Consider the following 19,844-nt stretch of genomic DNA (forward strand, 5'->3'; position numbering starts at 1 on the left):
TATGAAGTTTTGCTGTTTCAACGCCCCGGCCAGTGTGGCTCAGTTGGGTGGGCGTTGCCTGGTGCACTGAAAGGCTGCCTGTTCAATTCCTGGTCAGGGCGCATGCCTGGTTTTCAGGCTCAGTTCTTGGTAAGGGGCATGCAGGAGGCAGCTGATCAATGTTTTGCTCTAACATCAATGTTTTTCTCTTTCTCTCTCCCTCTCCCTACCACTCTCTCTAAAATTAAATTTTTAAAATACTTTAAAAAAAAGCCTTAGCCAATTTTGCTCAGTGGATAGAGTGACAGCCTGTGGAAGGAAGGGTCCCTGAGTTCAGTTCTGTTCAAGGGCACATGCTTTGATTGCAGGCTCCTCCCTGGCCTGGGCCCTGGTCAGGGCTCGTGCAAGAGGCAATTAATCGATGTGTTTCTCTCACATTAATATTTCTCTCTGTCTTTCCCTCTCCCATGACTCTCTCTAAAAATCAATGGAAAAATATCCTCGGATGAGGATTTAAAAAAAAAAAAAAAGAAGAAAAGAGGAGTAAGGAACACTGAGGTCTGGGAGTTAAAATGCTAATTACTGTGGTATGAACATAACAAGTGAATCTCTTAACTTCAGAATGGTTTCGGTTTTCCCTTGGGAGAAATTTGTAATTTCCGGCCAGAATGGGCAATCTCTTTATTATGGGGCCTCAGACATGATCCGGCTCTAATGTCTAAACAAAACAAAGCCATTTCCCCTCAAAATGACCCTTGTATCCCTTACGACAGACACAACATTGTCTTAGGCGGACATCTAGTCTGAACCAGCAATGAATGGCATTTATTTTATTTTCTTTTTAAAAATACATTTTTATTGATTTCAGAGAGGAAGGGAGAGGGAGAGAGATAGAAACATCAATAATGAGAGAGAATCACTGACTGGCTGCCTCCTGCATGGCCCCCATAACCCAGGTATGTGTCCTGACCAGAATTGAACCTGGGACCCTTCAGTCTGCAAGCCAACGCTCTACCCACTAAGCCAAACCAGCTAGGATGGCATTGATTTCTTATATTATTTTAAAGGGATGAGAAGAAGAAGAAAAAAAAAAAAAGAGAAGAGAAGGAAAATAAAGAAGAATAATTTGGAAGGGATGACATGGTATCACGATTAACTCCTTCAAATACTAGCCATTGGAGAAGCTGTCTGCCTGACATTCTGACAGAGCGGGGGAGAGAGCAACTGATATTCACTAACTGCCTGTGAGGTACCAGTAGAATTTGTAGCAGTAAAAATCGCAGTTCGATTTATTGAGTATCATGCATGTATCATTTAACCCTGTTACCACCCTGAGAGGGAGCGGATATGGTCCCTATTTTATAGATGAGAAGAACAGAGGCTGAGGGGATTGGAAGCTCAGCAAATTGCTCAAGATCACAGAGTTAGCAAATGCGAGTGCACCCGGGCTTGTGTGACTTTATCCCTCACTCTGGTCAGGTTGCCACTAGTTGGCGAGAATGCAAATTACTGACTGTGGTCTTTAGTACAGAGCGTCTTGGGGAAGAACCAGGGAAGACGGGTTGGCTACCTGGCCCCAGCTTGGACACGGCGCAGAGTAAGTCGTAGTTCAAGAGCGGCATCGCGTCGTCCCCCTGCTTCCAGCCCACCGGAGGCGACGCGGGCGGCGAGATGAGGAACTGCTTCACCGGCTGGGGCGGCTGCAGGTACGACTTGTCTCGTGTTTCCCGGGCCACCTGCACCTGCAGGGAAGGAGAGACTCCATGTCTGGGACTGGCCTATTTTCTCATTTTCATCTTTATATTAATCACTGCATCTCTTCGGAGAAAGTGAACAATCTCTCTCTAACAGCCTGCATCTCCCAGTGAGGGGTCTCGGTCTCCCTGATTCACCACCGAAGACCCGGTGCACAGAACAGAGCCTGCACCAATCAGGTGCTCAATAAACGAACAGCTGAATAAAAAATAAATAGGTGACTAGACGAATGAATAATGAATGGTAATAAGCACCAAATTCCAATTTTGGAAGAGATTAGGTTCTTTGTCTCCATTTCAATCAGCTCCACCGAGAAATGACCAGAAAGCTTTCATTTAGAATTGCCTTTGGAGTGTGAGATAACAAACCTCTCTCTCTTTTTTCTTAATTTGAAAGCTAAGACCAAGAAAAAAAAAAAATACTTTGTTGAAAATAAGTCAGTGCACATAGTACATCAGCCTTCATTTCACCAATTCTTCTAAGAAGACATTGGTTTCTCAGTCACATCACTAAACAGAATGAGGACAGCCAATTCTCGGTAACCTCCACGATGCTCTGCCATTTCAAAGTCTAAGACCGCCTGTGGTACCGCCTACAGCACCTTCCCGGTCACCCCACAGGCCAGCAGCCCAGTCATGTTCAGTGGGGTATCTCATATAAGTTACAGAACCCAGAAATTATTTCAGACATTCTCTCCAATTTCCCTCATGAAATGCCCGCTGAGAAAAGCTTACAGAAAAATGAATTCCTTTATAACTGCTGATCTAAGCGAAACAAAGCTAGGAGGGTAAATATGCTTAATACATACATTAACGCATCTGTATAATAAAGGAGGCACTGTTTTTACATTATTTGCTGACTGGGACTGTCTGTTTCCAAGACCTCTGAAGGGACATGGGAAGCGGAGCACTGTAATGTTTCCGGATGGAGGACAGGCGCGAGAGCAGAGCCGTGGCTCTGAGAGGTACCTGCGCAAAGTACAGCTTCAGCTTCTGCCCGTGGAAGTCTGACTCGTGGAGCTCGATGCGCGCTCTGGCTGCGGCTTCCGGCTTGCTGAAGTTTATTCTGACTCTTCTAAAGCTTTTAAATAGCTGAAACGTCACCTGCTCATCGTAGATGGTGAAAAGCGCTTCGAATCTCTCCTACCGATGGAAGAGAGAAAGGAAGGGAAAATAAAGAAGAAAACCCTTTAACAAAAGAAAATTTAAGTCATTAAACATAAGCAATGGAATAGAACTCACTATAATTGGACTCCTCCCCCTCTCAGAAAAGTATACTTTCCTTGCAGGTATACAAGAACAGGTGTCCTGTTATCCATATGCTAAATTCTGCAATTGCACTTATTGGAAAAATAATTAACTTTATTATATATTGTATAGATTCAAATGATAAAATAAGTGTAAAGTATTACAAAATACATGTAAGATATAAAGAAATGACCAGCGTGTCTCATTTTAGAACAAGCACGTGCCTACTGCCTTGAAGTCCCCGGTGAGCCAGCTGCTTCTTCCCCCTCTGGGTCCTTTCCTCCTCCCAAGCACCCGTTTCCGGAGTTTTGTGCTCACTGCTTCCTTGCTTTAATTTATGGTTTTACATTTACTTGTTGCCTAAGATATGGTAATGTTGTATGCGTTCTTCAATAGCTTGTTTTTCTTTGCATTTTGTTTCTAAGTTCTTCCTTGTTGCTGTGTGTAAGCCATCCCTTTTCACTGCTGCATGGTATTCCACTATGAAGCCATACCATGATTTGTCTAAGGCTGTTGGGATTAGGCAACCAACTGCATGACAGACCTTGTGCTAAGGCTGGATTCCCAATGTGTTCCAAGGGGAGGGGAGCTGTACCAATCAACTCTAGTCTTATTTTCTATACTACTTCTACATATTAATGAAATGTGGACAAATAAATAGCTCTATAGAGATAGTAAGGATTTAAAAATAGCATGCCAGTTCTTAAATATAAACATGCAAATATATTAAAAACTAATAATTAGTAATATTTCCCGGCACTTTTCATAGTTTCCTCTGTATCTATTTCAAAGATGGCTGGCTTTATCACTTTTTAGAAAAATTATAATTGAGATTTTGTGAAAGCCCATTTAATTTTTTGATAGGTGCTTGGTAGATGCTTACTTTAAACATATTTTTAAAAAAACATTTTATTGATTTTTTACAGAAAGGAAGAGAGAGGGATAGAGAGTTAGAAACATCGATGAGAGAGAATCATCAATCAGCTGCCTCTTGCACACCCCACTACTGGGGATGTGCCTGCAAACAAGATACATGCCCTTGACTGGAATCGAACCTGGGACCTTTCAGTCCATAGGCCGACGCTCTATCCACTGAGCCAAACCGGTTTTGGCTCAACATATTTTGAATACTAAGTAAATATTAAAATTCTGGCATGAGCCAGTTAAGAAACACGGTCATGAAACACAATGAAAGCAGAAACTAAGGAAGAATTAATGGAGCATGGTTTATGAAAGATCAGTATTTTGTAATTCTGCACATAACACAATCTCCCTTTCCCAGGGTAAAAGGCCCTGTAATTAGTCCTGATTCCCCACAGCAATGAATTTTTCATAGAAACAATAATACAAGCTCTCTTGCAAACTCAACAGCTACTTGATAATCACATGCTTCTTCCCTTTTCCTTTCAAAACATATTATTTATTTATTTTTTATTTTTTACCATTCCAGAAATACACTGTGACGGAATGTAAGAAGCAGATGACAGCAATGGGCTATAGGGGCCTCTCTCTTCTAAATTCCAATGCCTGTGAACTGACTAAGATTTATTAAAAAATGAAGCCATGTAATAGAGTTGATAAGTCAGCTTTTTAAGTTTTCTTCGTTCTTTCCCCTTCTTCACATCCATGTTTCCCGTGGTACAGCATAAATATGGTTTATGAAAATGTGTGACTTCTAGTGTGAGGTGCCGCATAAAACACGAACAATTAATGTGAAGGCAAAGCTATTTGAGGAAGAAGATACGAGCCCGTAGCTGGCAGCTCTGCCCTTCCCAGGCTGTCCCTGACCGCCTGGCAGAGGCAGAGGGACATAACCCATAGGCGGGGACGAAGATTACTGTGACAGAGGAGTCGGGACATAATTCAGTGCAGAAACCAATGATCTTTCTCTCCAGAATTATTTTAGAAATAAATACCGGTAATTCACATTTATAAGTTTCTGAATTCTCTAATGATGAAAAATTAATACCGTCCTGGAAAAGGGTGATGGTTGCACATTTACCTCTGATAAGATAATGGACATCCCATAAAATCTGAACCACTGGCCACTCTGCTTTCTCAGGGGTCACTCAGTATAATTCGGCCTAGAAACCAACCTCTGAGGCTTTTCCTGTTACATAAAGTAAGTTTTCCGCAAAATACAGACCAGAAGCTGCCGGCCCCCATAAACAGAAGTCACCTGTACAATAAATCAGCAGTAAAAATGACTCCAAATAAGTTGCAGCTAACATAGGCAGGTACAACATGTAACCCACAGCTTTCTTGGGGGCCAAGAGCAGCGCCCTGCCGCTGGGCAGGAGGCTCAGGCACTCGCGGACGGAGGAGTGGAAGGGCTCACAGGACGGTCGGCTGCGAGCGGTAATGGACGAGGATGGCAGCGAAGGGGCCTTTCTGGAACTACTCTCTGTTCCCACCTCGAGGCAGAGAAGGTGGTTTAATCATTTCACCGAGGAACAAATTACGGAAACCATTTTGCTGTACTTCTTTGCCTTGGTCTAAAAAAGCCTGGGCCCCCCACCGACTCCTGCGCGTTGAGAGGCACAATTTCACTGTGGAGAAGCAGCATGGAGCAGTGAAATTACCTCTGGCTTCCTGACCTCTGGCTTCCTCAGGCGAGAGGTGTTTTTTTTTCCTTTTCTTTTAAAAAAAATATATATTTTATTGATTTTTACAGAGAGGAGAGGAGAGGGATAGAGAGTTAGAAACATCAACGAGAGAGAAACACCGATCAGCTGCCTCCTGCACACACCCACTGGGGATGTGCCCGCAATCAAGGTACATGCCCTTGACCGGAATCAAACCTGGGACCCTTCAGTCCACAGGCCGACGCTCTATCCACCAAGCCAAACCAGTGAGGGCAATAAATCATTTTTGATGGGAACAAACTACAGATTGGTATGAGGGAGGGGATGAAAATACTCCTAATTGAAGTATTCGTTACATGAGCAGATACTGTCAAAATGCACCAAATTGCATACATAAGATGCATACATTTCATTGTGAGTTTTGCCAAATTACTTTTTAAAAAAGTGTAAGGGAAAACAAGAGAAGGTATGGGGTGAGGGGGCCACCCTGGCTGCAAAGACAGAGGGAGCACAGGGCCTCAGCACTGCTGTGCAGCCTGTGGAGGGCGGCCAGAGCCACACACGTGGCAACCAAGGATCCGGCTGGGAGCTCGGAAGGTGGCTCTGATCAGGTACTATTGTCCATCTTCAGTCAGGACAAACACTGCTAGCAGTAACTGCTATAGGGTAACAATTGCTGGTAGCGATTCTGGTTACAAAACTGTCTCCCCGGTCCCCTCTGACTGCTGGCAGAGCAGATGTGTGCACTATGCAGAAGTCATTTTCAAGCAGTTTGGTGGCCAACTGCCGGCCTCAAAACACCTCGCCAGCCCTGCCTGCCACTCAAGGAGGGGAGTGAGCTCTGTGACCGCAGCTACCACCCAATTACATTAGCGGCTAAGCTGATCAGGCAGCAGACAGCGTGTCTACCGGCAGAGTCCCCACAGGGCCAGTCTCTCTGTCCCCATCTCTGTCTCTCCCCTCCCTCCCTCCCTCTCTCTCTCAGATACAAAGGAACTCCACTCAGTGGATGACACTCAAGCCCTGCAGCCCACCGGCAGCCCACGGGTCAGCAGGAACACCTGCTTTTGGCACTCTGGGGCTATCGCTGGGAGAGCACAATCTTCACGCCATGACTGTGAGAACTAATGAGGCGCCAGATCCGGACAGTCCCCACCAGAAGCAAGGCTCCCCCCTCCGTTGTAGCTTAAAGGTTGTGGTTGTTTACTGAAAAGAGCAGGGAAGATGATGACAAAGCCCCCGGAGGAGTGCAGGTGGAACAGAGCTGGGGAGAGAGCAAACAGGAGAATTGTGCTTCTTGCCCAATGTGCCCTCTCGCCGGGCTGGTTGGTGGGCATCTCGAAGAGGCAGCCAGATTCCAGGTGGGCAAAATCCCCTCACCCAGACTCAAGATGGCCCACCACACACAGGCCTGCAAACTCATCCAGGCACCGGGACTCAAACATACAGCTTCTAAAAAACATGTATTTTTATTGGTTTCAAAGAGAAAGGGGCAGGGAGAGAGAGATAGAAACATCAATGATGAGAAAGAATCTTGGATTGGCTGCCTCCTGCACGCACCCTACTGGGGATTGAGCCTGCAACCTTGACCAGAATGGAACCTGGGGCTCTTGAGTCCACAGGCTGACACTATCCACTGAACCAAGCTGGCTGGGGCTCAAACATACAGTTTTGATCTAAGGTGAGAAAACACACACGTGGTCTCTTCCTCTGAAAGCCATGTACAGGGAAGGGAGAGTTTCGGTTCCCAGCACTCAGTGCCATCTATCCATGCCGGCTGCCCAGAGGTCCGAGTCCCCGCTCCAGGATAACTGCCTGAATCTTCACTCTCTCCTTCCCGTTCTCCTTGTCCACGAGCAGGAAAGAGTAGGCAAGTCCCTCCTCCCTAATCTTGACCTTCGGGTCCAGCCTCAGGAGGGTGCGTGCCGCCTGTGGGTGCTCCATGGCCCAATGTGGTCGATGTGTGGTCTTTCCGTGACGCTGGAGACACAGCACGCACACTGACCAACACGCTAAACCCTCCTCCACCCCCGAGAGAGGGTGTGAGAGGACACTGCCCGCTCTCGAGAACGGGAAGCTCTCTGCCCTTTGGCTGTTCGCACGGACGAAACACTCCTTCCGGCATCCAGCGACAGAACGCTCACGTCTTCGTTCTGAAACCACAGAGGAAAGACCTCAGGTGCAAACCACAAGCTGGCCAGGTAACGTCAGGAAGGTCTAGGGCTTCTACCAGCCACTTACCTTCTCGAGTCACGGAACTCTGGAGCTGGGCCGTGCGAGTCTGACTCTATTACAGAGCGGTGTGACCTTGGGCAAGCTGTACCTACAGTTTCCTGACCTGCTGATGCGGGTAGTGAAGGTACCCAGTTCATGGGGTCACTTTTGAGGGCGGAAAGAGTGAATGCTTAAAGCTCTTAGAAGAGTAAGTTGGGAGGGCTTACACTATTACGAGCAGATAGAAGGTAGAGCTGCTGCAATCGTCCACCTGCTATTTGAGATAACAAAAATAGGCGCTCCTGTGCACGGTGTGGCCTCCCCAGGGCTTGTTTGCTATTTATTTATCTTATTTTATTTACTTTTAAGTATATTTTATTGACTTTTTTACAGAGAGGAAGAGAGAGGGATAGAGAGTTAGAAACATCGATGAGAGAGATACATCAATCAGCTGCCTCTTGCACACCCCCCACTGGGGATGTGCCCGCAACCAAGGTACATGCCCTTGACCAGAATCGAACCCAGGACCTTTCAGTCCGCAGGCTGATGCTCCATCCATTGAGCCAAACCGGTTTTGGCTTGTTTGCTATTTATTAAAATCAACTGTTTGCTGGTTGAGTGCCAACCTATAACCAGGAGGTCATGGTTTGATTCCCAGTCAGGGCTCATGCCTGGGTTGTGGGCTCGATCCCCAGTGTGGGGTGTGCAGAGAGATATTCCTATCTCTCTCTCCCTCTCCCTTCCTCTCTGAAGTAAAAATATAATTAAAAAATAAATAAAATCAATTGTTTGATGAAGGCATTGAAAATGCTTTGCTCTTCATGCATCCATGGTGCCAAGCTGACAAAGGAGAATGATAAGCCACCTAAGGCAAATGGAAATGGCTGGTACGAAGTTTTTAATTAAAGCACACAGGAAAATGTGGAGCAGCAAGACAGAATTCTCCACTGCGGTCAGTCCTGCACAAAGATCAAAACACTCTTGCTTCTTGGTCTTGCCCACGTGCTCAGTGACTGGCAGTAACCTGAAGATTCCATTTCCTTGGTCTCCATGCAGATCTGTCCGCTTGTTGGCTTCTTTCTCACTGTCCATCCATTCACTCATTCATGCAGGCCCGGCACTATCCCAGGTGCCAAGAAACAAAGCAGATTGTGTGATGCATTCCAGGGTAGAAGTGTGTCTTCTTTCTGGTAGTGGCTCCTTTATGAACGTTAGAGAATGAAGGTGATTTTTTAAGTTAGGGACCCACCTTTCCAAAGACATGTAGATTTGAGTGAATGCCAGAAACAACCCTGGTAAGGAACTTAAATGTATTATTATTATTATTATTATTATTATTATTATTATTATTTTTAAATCATTGTGTGCTTTTATGTTTTTGGTTAACCCTCACCTGAGTATATTTTTCCATTGACTTTAGAGAGAGTGGAAGGAATGGGGAGACAGAGAAACATCGATGTGAGGGAGATCCATGGATTGGTTGTCTCCTGCACATGCCCTGACCAGGACCTGGATCGAGTGTGCAACTGAGGTATGTGCCAATGGCTGGAATTGAACCCGGGACCCTTCAGTTCGCGGGATGACTCTCTATCCACTGAGCCAAACCGGTTAGGGCTAAATGTACTATTTCTTCTCTTAAGAAGAATAAGGCATACTTCCTCTTCCTGAACGTTCAGTCCACAGTCTCTACTGGTAGGTGAGGCCAAGTAAGGGAAGTGTCCATGCCGATAGGAAGTGGAGAGCTGCAGTGGCCCGGAGCAGTCCATGCTGGGTAAGGAAGGGGTCATCTGGCAGGGGGTGCTGGAGCACAGGCGGGGTAAGGAGGGTGTCCACATGCTAGATCATACCGTAGTTCTTTGCTTAAATTCTTTATAAAAAATATTTTAAACATGTTTTTATTGATTTTAGAGGAGGGGGTGGGTGGAGGAAGGTAGGAAGGGAGGGATAGAGAGAGAAACATCAATGAGAGAATCATCGATCGGCTGCCTCTTGTACTCAACCTGGCCGGGGATCAAACCCCCAATCTGGGTACGTGCCCTGACCGGGAATTGAACCAGCAACCTTTTGGAGCACAGGATGATACTTAACCAATTCAGCCAACCAGCCAGGGTAATGCTTAAATTTTTTAAGAAACTGCCACACTGCTTTCCACAGCAGCTGCACCATTTCACATTCCCATCAGCAACGTACAAGGGTTCCAATTTCTCCGCATCCTTGTCAACACTTTCCTGTTTTTATCATAGCCATCCTAATGGGTGTGAAGTGGCATCTCATTGATTCTGACTTGTATTTCCTTAATTATTAGTGATGTTGAACATATTTTCATGTACTTATTGGTTATTTATGTATCTTCTTGGGAGAAATGTCTATTTAAGTCCTTTGCCCATTATTCAGTTGGATTATTTTGTTGTTCTTGAGTTTTAGGAGCTTTTTCATTTACTCTAGATATTAACCCCTTATCAGACATATGATTTGAAAGTATTTTCTCTCGCCGAAACCGGTTTGGCTCAGTGGATAGAGTGGATAGGACTGAAAGGTCCCAGGTTCGATTCTGGTCAAGGGCATGGACATTGGTTGCGGGCACATCCCCAGTGAGGGGAGTGCAGGAGGCAGCTGATCGATGATTCTCTCTCATTGATGTTTCTGGCTCTCTATGCCTCTCTCTTCCTCTCTGTAAAAAAATCAATAAAATATATTTAAAAAAAAAAAGAAAGTATTTTCTCTTATTTTGTAGGTTGCCTTTTCACTGTTAATAGTTACCTCTGATGCACACATTTTTGTTTTTATACTAGAGGCCTAGTGCATGCATGCACTTGGGGGTGTGGGAGCGTGTCCCTCAGCCCAGACTGTACCCTTTCGCAGTCTGGGCCCCGAGAGGTCCTAAGCACTGCCTCGGAGGCGGGAGAGGCTCCTGCCACCGCTGCCTGCCTTGAGCCTGGCTTCTGGCTGAATGGCACTCCCCTGTGGGAGCACACTGACCACCAGGGGGCAGCTCCTGCCGTGAGCATCTGCCCTCTGGTGGTCAGTGAACATCATCACAGTGGTTCCACTGTTCAGTCGATTTGCATATTAGGGTTTTATAATGTAGGATTTTTAGAGAAGTAGAGGGATAGAGAGATAGAAACATTAGAGAAAAACATCATCAGCCAGCTGATTCCTACATGCACCCCAGTGGGGTCTGAGCCTGAAACCTGGGCATGTCCCCTGACTGGGAATTAAACCAGTGACCTCTTGGTTTATGGATCAACACACAACCCCTGAGCCACACCAGCCAGGTGTGATGCACACATTTTTAAAAAATTTACCTTTATTGTTGAAAGTATTACAGATGATGATGCACACGTTTCTTATCGTGATGAAGTCCTATTTACTTTTTCTATTGTTGCCTGAGCTTTTGGTGTCATATCCAAGAAATTATGCCAAATTCAATGTCAAAAAGCTCTTCCCCTATGCTTCTTCTGAGAATTTTACCTCTTACATTTAGGTCTTTAGTCCGTTTTGAATTTTTGTATACAGTACAAGGTAAGGGTCCAACTTTACTCTTGCATGTACCACTTGGTGAAAAGATTGCTCTTTTCCTATTGCATGGTCTTGGCAATATCATTAAAAAAGCATTTGACCATGTAAGGCAAGGGTTCATTTACTGGGACTCTATTCTATTCTATTGGTCAAATTATCTGTCTTTTTTTCTTTTTTTTTTATCCTCACCCGAGAATATTTTTTTCATTGATTTTCAGAGAGGAAAAAAGGGGCGAGGGGAAAAGAGAGAGAGAAACATCGATATAATTGGTTGCCTCCTACATGCACCCCAACCAGGGCCTGGGATCTAACTTGCAACCCAGGGACGTGCCCTTGACCAGCATGTAACCCAAAACCCTTTGGTGGGCAATGCAATCCAGGGCAATGTGTCTATATTAACGCCAGTACCTTACTGGTTTATTTTTTATTTTTTATTTTTTGTTAAGATATAATTGACATATAAGTACCATACTGTTTTGATCTCTGTAGCTTTGCACTAAGTTCTGAAATCAGGAAGTATGAGCCCTCCAACTTTGTTCTTTTTCAAGATTTTTTTTTTAATCTATTTTTTAAAATCTATTTTATTGATTTTTTACAGAGAGGAAGGGAGAGGAATAGAGAGTTAGAAACATCGATAAGAGAGAATCATCAATCAGCTGCCTCCTCCACACCCCCCACTGGGGATGTGCCTGCAACCAAGGTACATGCCCTTGACCGGAATCGAACCCAGGACCCTTCAGTCCGCAGGCCAACGCTCTATCCACTGAGCCAAACTGGTTTCGGCTCAAGATTGTTTTGACTAGTTGAGGGTCTCTTGAGATTCCATATGAATTTTAGGATGAGTTATTCTATTTCTGTAAGAAATGTCATTGGGATTTTGATAAGAATTACATTGAATTTGTAGATTGCTTTTGGTGGTACTGATATCTGAACAATATTAAATCTTCCAGCTCATGGACATAGTATGGTTTATTTATAGCCAGAATAGCACTACAAATTCAATTAAACAAGTATTTACTGAAATCTTATTACATTCAAGGCACTATTAAAAATACAGTTCACTAAACAGAAACATTCTTCCTCTAAATCCCCTTTTCAATTCCCAAATTTAAAACACATTACTTTCTTAAAGAAGGATTTACTTCTTCTGGATTGAAGGTTGTGTCAGAGAACACGCAATTGATTTAGTCTAAAAACCAGAGAATCAGTGTATTCAGTTAACTTCCAAAGACCATTTATTTTTCTTAAATCACACTCTCCTTTAAATGGAAGGTGAAGAACCAAATGCTTGATAGAAAGATTTATATTGTACATATACCACAACCATCATCATTAGAAAACAACTCAGAAATATAGCCAGAGAAAAAAATATTTTAGAATATAATAGAAGTACTTCTGTTATTTGCAGATTTTTAATATTTCCTACAACTTTTGTAATATCATACTATATAAGTACAATTTTAGTAATCTGTAATAATTAAAACTCAATACGCAAATTGACCAAACGGCCAAACAGTGGGATGACCGTCCGGATGATGCTGTGACTGCAAGGGCTGAGGCAGCCACCAGGGCCGTGAAAGCCTACTTTTGCATGAACTTCGTGCATCAGGCCTCTAGTGTTATTATACTTAAAATCCTTTTTTTCTTGAAATATTGATGTTTATTGCATGTAACATTTAAAATTGGTCTTCTTGAGATATTAAAGGGTGTACTACATGTAACATTATTATTTAAAATAGTCTTTCTTGAAATATTAAAAATAAAATAAAAGTAAGTTACAGGAGAGATATATATCCTATATAATAAAAGGCCAATATGTAAATTGACCGAACGATTAAGAGACCAGTCGCTATGACATGCACTGATCACCAGGGGGCAAACACTCAACGCTGGAGCTGCCCCTTGGTGGTCAGTGAGCTCCCACAGGGAGAGCACCACTCAGCCAGAAGCTGGGCTCATGGCTGGCGAGTGCAGCAGCAGTGCTAAGGACCCCTGAGGGGTCCTGGACTGTGAGAGGGCACAGGCCAGGCCGAGGGACCACACTGGTGTACAATCGGAGTCGGGGAGGATCGAGGGAGGTTGGCCAGCCTGGGAGGGACCGCGGGAGGGCTCCAGGGCATGTCTGGCCCATCTCACTCAGTCCCGATCGGCTGGACCCCAGCAGCAAGCTAACCTACTGGTCGAAGCGTCTACTCCCTGGTGGTCAGTGCATGTCATAGTGAGTGGTTGAGGGGGCTTAGCATATCATTAGCGTATTATACTTTGATTGAACAGCTGACTGGACAACCAGGCACTAAGCATAGTAGGCTTTTATTATATAGGATTATATAGGATTTACTATGACTAAGAAGTGTATATTACCTGAAATCCACTGAACTGCTACTAGAATTTCTGCTGATACGATTCCGAATAAACATTTAGGTTAGATTCAGGGAAGGGCAAAATAGGTTTATAGTTTTGAGTACACAAAACACAAGAGTTTATTCTTGTGTTATTATTTATTAATTATTGTATTATTTATTTGTATTACAATTGTAAACCTATATTTGCCCACCCCTGTATAGTTTTTTTTTTTTTTTTTTAAATGAAAAACCAATAAGAATTCACTGATTCACTGCTTTGGCAAGTTAAAAATTTTCTAGACTACAGTTAAAAAAAAATTGGAACTGATAATATATTAAAGTTTCTGGAATTAATTCATACACACACATACATACACACACACACACATATATATGTATATAAAATTTACAAAGAGTTTATTTGACCTCAAATTCAAAATTGCCCAAGTAGCAAAATCGAAAGTGCTCCAGACGAATATATTTTTAAGATAAACGAGTAGCATTTGTGCTTCTCACAACAAATAAATAAGGTTAATGTAATTATATGAAAATTTAGAGCTCTTAGGAAGTACAAGAAAATTAGGATCAGATTATTTCTAAATTTCTATTTTATGACTGAATATGGCAAAGAAAAGAGCATTTGTAAATGAAAACAAACCCAAAAGGTAAAAAACTGGTGGCTGTATTCCCGCTCCCTTGTTCCACTTTTGGGTCCTGAGCACCTGCAGGCAGGTTTACGCTCCTGCATCCTCTGCTCCCTGGCTCCCTGCTGCCGGCGCTCCGCCCTCCACGCTGCCTCACGTGCTGTCAGGGGACCTTCCCGCAGTGTGACTCTGATCATCACTGCTTTGCTCGGAGGTTATTTAACACAGAGGGGCCAGCTCCTGAGCTTTGCAGGATGCCCCACACTCACTTTCCTGCCCGATTTCTCTTTTTTTAAAGAAAACAAATTTTCACCTGGCCAGTGTGGCTCAGGAGGTCACGGTTCGGTTCCCGTCAGGGAACATGTGGGCTCAATCCCCAATATGGGATATGCAGGAGATAGCCGACCAATGATTAGCTCTCATCACTGATGCTTCTCTCTCTCTCCCTTCTCTCTTCCTCTCCGAAATAAAAAAAATATATATTTAAAATAAATAAATTTCTTTTAAAAAACTTTTATTCATTTCAGAGAGAGAGAAAAGTTGACTTGTTGTTCCACTTATTTATGCATTCACTGGTTGATTCTTGTATGTGCTCTGAACATGGATCAAACCTGCAACCTTGGCGAATCGGGACCATGCTCTAACCAACTGAGCTCCCCAGCCAGGTCTCTGGCCAGATTTCTCTTGCCTTTGGCCACATCTCACCTGTGCGCTAGCCACACGGAACTGCTTGCTACTCGCCGATGTGGCTGGTCCATACTCTTTGTGAATCCACTCTTTCGCTCTTTTTCTTCCCTCTGGTCAGAATTCCTTTCCTCGCTAACTTCCTACCCAACTCTCACAGCTCTGCCCCAACGTGTTCTCCCCAGAACTTTTACTCCAACTGCTTGTAATCCTCTCACCAAGTATTATACTTCCAAGCATCTCTAAAGGCACCGGTATTCCATCTGACATCACACGACTCCTCTCCGCTGGGACCGTAACCTGTCTCAGCAGGAGCGGTGAAGCGCCCGCTCTGTGCCCTGAAGCGGCTGGCATGGGGCTTTGCCCCGTGGAGGTGAGGCACTCAAGTGTGTACTGAGCCCAACTGTACGGAGCTCAGCTTCAAGAAAGTCCCTGGGAGGAAAATACTCCGAGTCACAGGCACAAGCTGAGAGGTCTGCTGATAGCACTGTGAGAGCGAGTCTCAAAACAGGCAAAACTGTAGCAATGGGAGGAATATTTTACTCTGGCAGGACTAAGATCTATAGGCTTCGATGAGGTCATGTCAGAAAAATAAACACACAAAACCTCTCTTTTTCCAGGTAAATAATAATGAACTAATGGAGAGCAGCCTTTAAAAAGTTACCATTTTGCACAAGTCAAACTGTAGAAAGTAAAACAAGAAGTATTAGCAATTCTACTATAATATAATGAAATTACAAATAGTCCTAATTATTTAATTAGCTCCAGAAAAGGACTTTTATGAATTTACTCCCAATAGGAAGCCACACTAAAGATCAGTAACTTTTTCTTAACTACAGGCTTCAAAAGTGAGTGAATGAATAAATGCACTTAATAAGACCTAATTCACTATAAACCAGTGGTTCCCAAATATCTGTGGGGAAGAAAATATTTCCTCTCTGTTGCAGACCAACACTTATAAAATCATTATAAATAAAATGAAAAAAAAAATACTATAAAAATGCTGCTGCAAATGTGCAAAGGCTGATGCATCTTTCCTGTATGTGTCATGGACCAATCACAGACTCTGCAAACAGGCAGCCATCTGCTCTGTTCCCACCAACCCACATACATTCAACACACCACCAGTGCCGGGAAAGGCAGCACGTGTGCCTACCTTCTGCTCTTGCACCTCAAACACTGCTTCGTGGACACTGCAGGCAAACAGGGAGGTGGGCAGGTCACTTAGATCCATCATCTCTTCCAAGTCATCGTCATTTTCACCAAAAACCATCTCTTCTTCCTCTTCTTGGTCACTGGTACAGAGACCCGACTGGCCATCATTCCACGATTTCATAGTGTCCCTCAGCATTTTCCCTTAAAAGCAGGTCTTCTCTGTTATTAAAGTTCTAAGATGTTTACCGGGCATCTACTGTCAAGAAAAGAAAAAAGAGGTAAGATTTTGAGCAAACAATGTTCCAATCAAGTCTCAAGACAGCAATTCATCAAGGGAAACAATTTTATTCACTAAAGATAAATCAGCATTTCAATCAGCTCATTACAGTCTTCACAACTGAATTCTATATGCACTAACTTTATTTGCTTAGCATATTTTGTATAATATAGTTCACTGGCAATGATATAATACACCCCCCCCCCCAAAAAAAGGGGAAAACAGCAAAGTTTTCTAGTGAAATCGAGGGGGAAAAGGTAACAGAAAATGAGATAGCATCAATATGTATGCTAGTTTGCAAGCCGCAGGAAGGAAAATGTGAACCAGAACTGCCTTCACATATTTGTTGTGGGTTTTAGTCTACAACATGGAAACTGCACAGCAGAATAAAACCCACACTGATTCACTCACCATCTGCAGCTGAAATGTGGTCAGCAAGGAGCTGATGTTACCTCTGGTAACCAATTCGGTTTTTTTGGATATACTCTCAAAGAATTAAGTTACAGAACTGAAAGCTCCATACAAAGTCAGTCCTTGTTAATATCAGAAGTATTTACCGCAGGTAACATGTATCATAGACAACAATCAAAACGATGTTCTTTTCCGAACACTTAAAAAATAAAGAATTTTAAACCCAAAGCATGGAGCTCCCGAGTCCCTGTGCTGAGCCTGGAAGAGAGCCTGCTGTTATGTGCGTGCCCCTCCGCTCCCATGACTGCACCCACACCCGCCGAGCAGAGAGCCTCAACCTTAACACACGTGAAGATGCCGAAACAGAACTCAAGAAATACCAAGCACGGAAAAGTTAAGTGATCATTACTATTACCTCAATAATACTCAATTTATTTTCCTTCTTATTTCAAAGAACATAAGGCAGCAAATTTATGGCTTACATAGAGCACACTACAGGATGTTAATCCGAATACATAAAAAGCCGGGGCCATCATGACCGAAACAACCGACAGATGACTAAACACAGACTGTGGGGCAATGAGGCTGGCAGGGGGGTTAGTAAGGGATGAGGATGACCAAACGACTGAACAGCAGGCTGCGGGGGGCACCCAGGCTGAGGGGGGGGGGGGCAGTTGGGGGCAACCATGCTGGAAGGGGGGGACATTTGGGGGCGACCAGGCTGGCGGGGGGCAGTAAGGGGAGACCAGGCCATCGGGGTGGGGGGGCAATAAGGGGCAATCAGGCTGGCGAGGGAGGGGGGCAGTAAGGGACAACCAGGCCAGCAGAGGGGGGCAGTAAGGGTCGACCAGGCCAGCGGGTGGAGGGTGGTGGTGGAGGGGGGTGTCAGTTGGGGATAACCAAGCAAGCAGGCAGGTAAGCAGTTAGGAGCCAGTGGTCCTGGATTGTGAGAGGGATGTCCGACTGCCGGTTTAGTTGAACATCCCCTGAGGGGTCCTGGATTGGAGAGGGTGCAGGCTGGGCTGAGGTGACAACCTCGCCCCCCACACACATGAATTTCCTGCACGGGGCCTTTAGTTATAGGATTAAAACAGAGGTTTTGTTGTTATGCTACTACATCAATCAGAAAAAACTAATTTTAAAAAAGCAATAACATCTTTGCTCTCTTGAATAAACATTTTCTGAATGCCTACTGTGTGCAGGGATTACTAGGGACAGCAGGTAAATAAGACCTGGTTCCTATCTTCCAGGGGCTCTCCGCAAAGCAAGACTGTCTTCTCAACGACACTGACCACTCCGGAAGGATCGTGCTCCTTTAACTGGTTCCCATACTGTCCATTTCTCTTCCTCCTTCTGCCCCTTTCCCTCCAGCAAACACACCTGCTCCAGATTCCCGGCCCACCCAGCCTGCATTAAAGAAGACCCTTCAGAGTTCACCTTCCCATCCGTCATTTACCTATCTTTCCGGATTTCCTAACAACTTCCCGGAAAGAGTAAGTCTTTGCTGGGTTCACTTCCTCAACGCCAGCCGCTCCTGAATCCAGAGTGGCTGGGTTTCTGTCGGACCTTTTGGCTGAAACCGGCCCCGCCGCGGACAGACCTTTTCCTCCGAGCTGGAGCCTAACATCAGGCCTCAGCCCACTCTGCAGCCCGAGCCCCTGCCGCCACCCTGCACTCTGAACCTCCTGTGGCCCTGCCCTCTGGTCCCCGTCCTCCCTGCCCCTCCTTCCTCCCAGCTGCCTTCATCACAGCTCCTCTTTCTCCACTCACCCTACAACGTCTCTCTGAGGTTCCCCCTGTTTTCCTCCTCTTCCTCCTCCACCAGCGCTGTGTGAGCCATCCCCAAGCATCTAACCACCTCGCCACCAGAGCTTCTTGCCTCCTTTGTTTCATTCTTAAGCCAGGAAGGATGTCACCAAAGCTGAGGGGGAAGCGAGGGCAGAACCTTGGGCAATGAGGGGGAGCGGGGGTTGGAAAAAGGACACAACCCCGTGAGCTGCCCGAGCACACCGCTGTGTGACTTACACACCCAGACTCAACCTCCCTCCCTGAGTTCTAGAGACTTCTATTTTTAGCTTTCTATTGAATAAGTCTACTTGGGTAAGCCTACAGGTACTACACCCGTTTTAAATGTATTCGTTTAATTAGATTACTGTGCTGGAAATCTCCAATCTGGAGAGGAACCAGAGGAGGGGGAAGCAGTATCTAACTGTGGCTTTCCGCTGCAATCTTTTCTTCAAGTCTGCGTTGTCAGGTGGAGCTCCTGGCTCTCACAGCGCTTTGTCTATTTTTCTGTTGTGGACTCACCGTGTGGCTATTTGTTTACAACTCACCCCTAGCTACCAGACCCTGGCTGCCTTTGAGCCCCCAGTCCCTGGCCCAGCTTCCAGCTTCCAGTAGATGCTGAATCAGGGCTGCTGGATGCAAGCAGATAGCACTGTGTCTGCACCACAGACAGGGCACCACAGACAAAGGAAAACAGTTCTGCGTGAGACCAGAGCCAGCTTCCCACAGGCGGTTCTGGGGAGACTGAAAGGATGAGCGCCATTCCGGCAGGAAAGGCCTGGGAGTGCTTCCCGAGCAAGGCCGCTCAAGGGCAAACGGAGGTCAGGGTGCGCAGACATCCATAATCTTGTGTGGCCGGAATGGGCCTGTTTGGCGGAGATGGCGTGAGGCAATGGTAGAACGGTGGGTAGGAGCCAGGAACCCAGGAAAACAAGGCCAGAGAGTTTGCACATTAAGATCCCATCGATATCAGCATGCCACTGAGGTGTTTGGGCTGGGAGATGTTACAATCAACCCAATTCAACTGTCAGTATCACTAAAGGCGGACCGTCTTTGTACCTTAGAGGCACGGATGACGGATGTTTTGAATCTCCTCTACCTCCAACATATTAAAAAGAGGAGAGGAAAATACTGTGCCCGTTTTTTGTTGTTGTTGTTCTTGTTGTTGTTTTTTTGTTTTTGTTTTTTTTAGAGGTTTGAGAGTCAGGGAGCTCTGAATGGCTAGATTTTGACATCGGAGAAAGTCA

The 19,844-nt window shown here is 44.9% G+C and overlaps 1 protein-coding gene across 1 annotated transcript in view; it reads right to left on the minus strand.

Moving 5' to 3' along the window:
• Positions 1 to 19,844, minus strand: part of RCAN3 (RCAN family member 3) — a 36,739-nt gene that overhangs the window by 10,732 nt on the left and 6,163 nt on the right. The window contains exons 2-4 of the mRNA XM_084875147.1: positions 16,126 to 16,380; positions 2,703 to 2,876; positions 1,550 to 1,721 (exon numbers count right to left, since the gene is read on the minus strand). Of these exons, the coding sequence (XP_084731273.1) occupies positions 1,550 to 1,721; positions 2,703 to 2,876; positions 16,126 to 16,320 (541 nt within the window). The 5' untranslated portion in view covers positions 16,321 to 16,380. The remainder of the gene's footprint in view (positions 1 to 1,549; positions 1,722 to 2,702; positions 2,877 to 16,125; positions 16,381 to 19,844) is intronic.

Source organism: Pipistrellus hanaki (assembly GCF_964339955.1).
Source record: "Pipistrellus hanaki genome assembly, chromosome: 2".
NCBI lineage: Eukaryota > Metazoa > Chordata > Mammalia > Chiroptera > Vespertilionidae > Pipistrellus > Pipistrellus hanaki.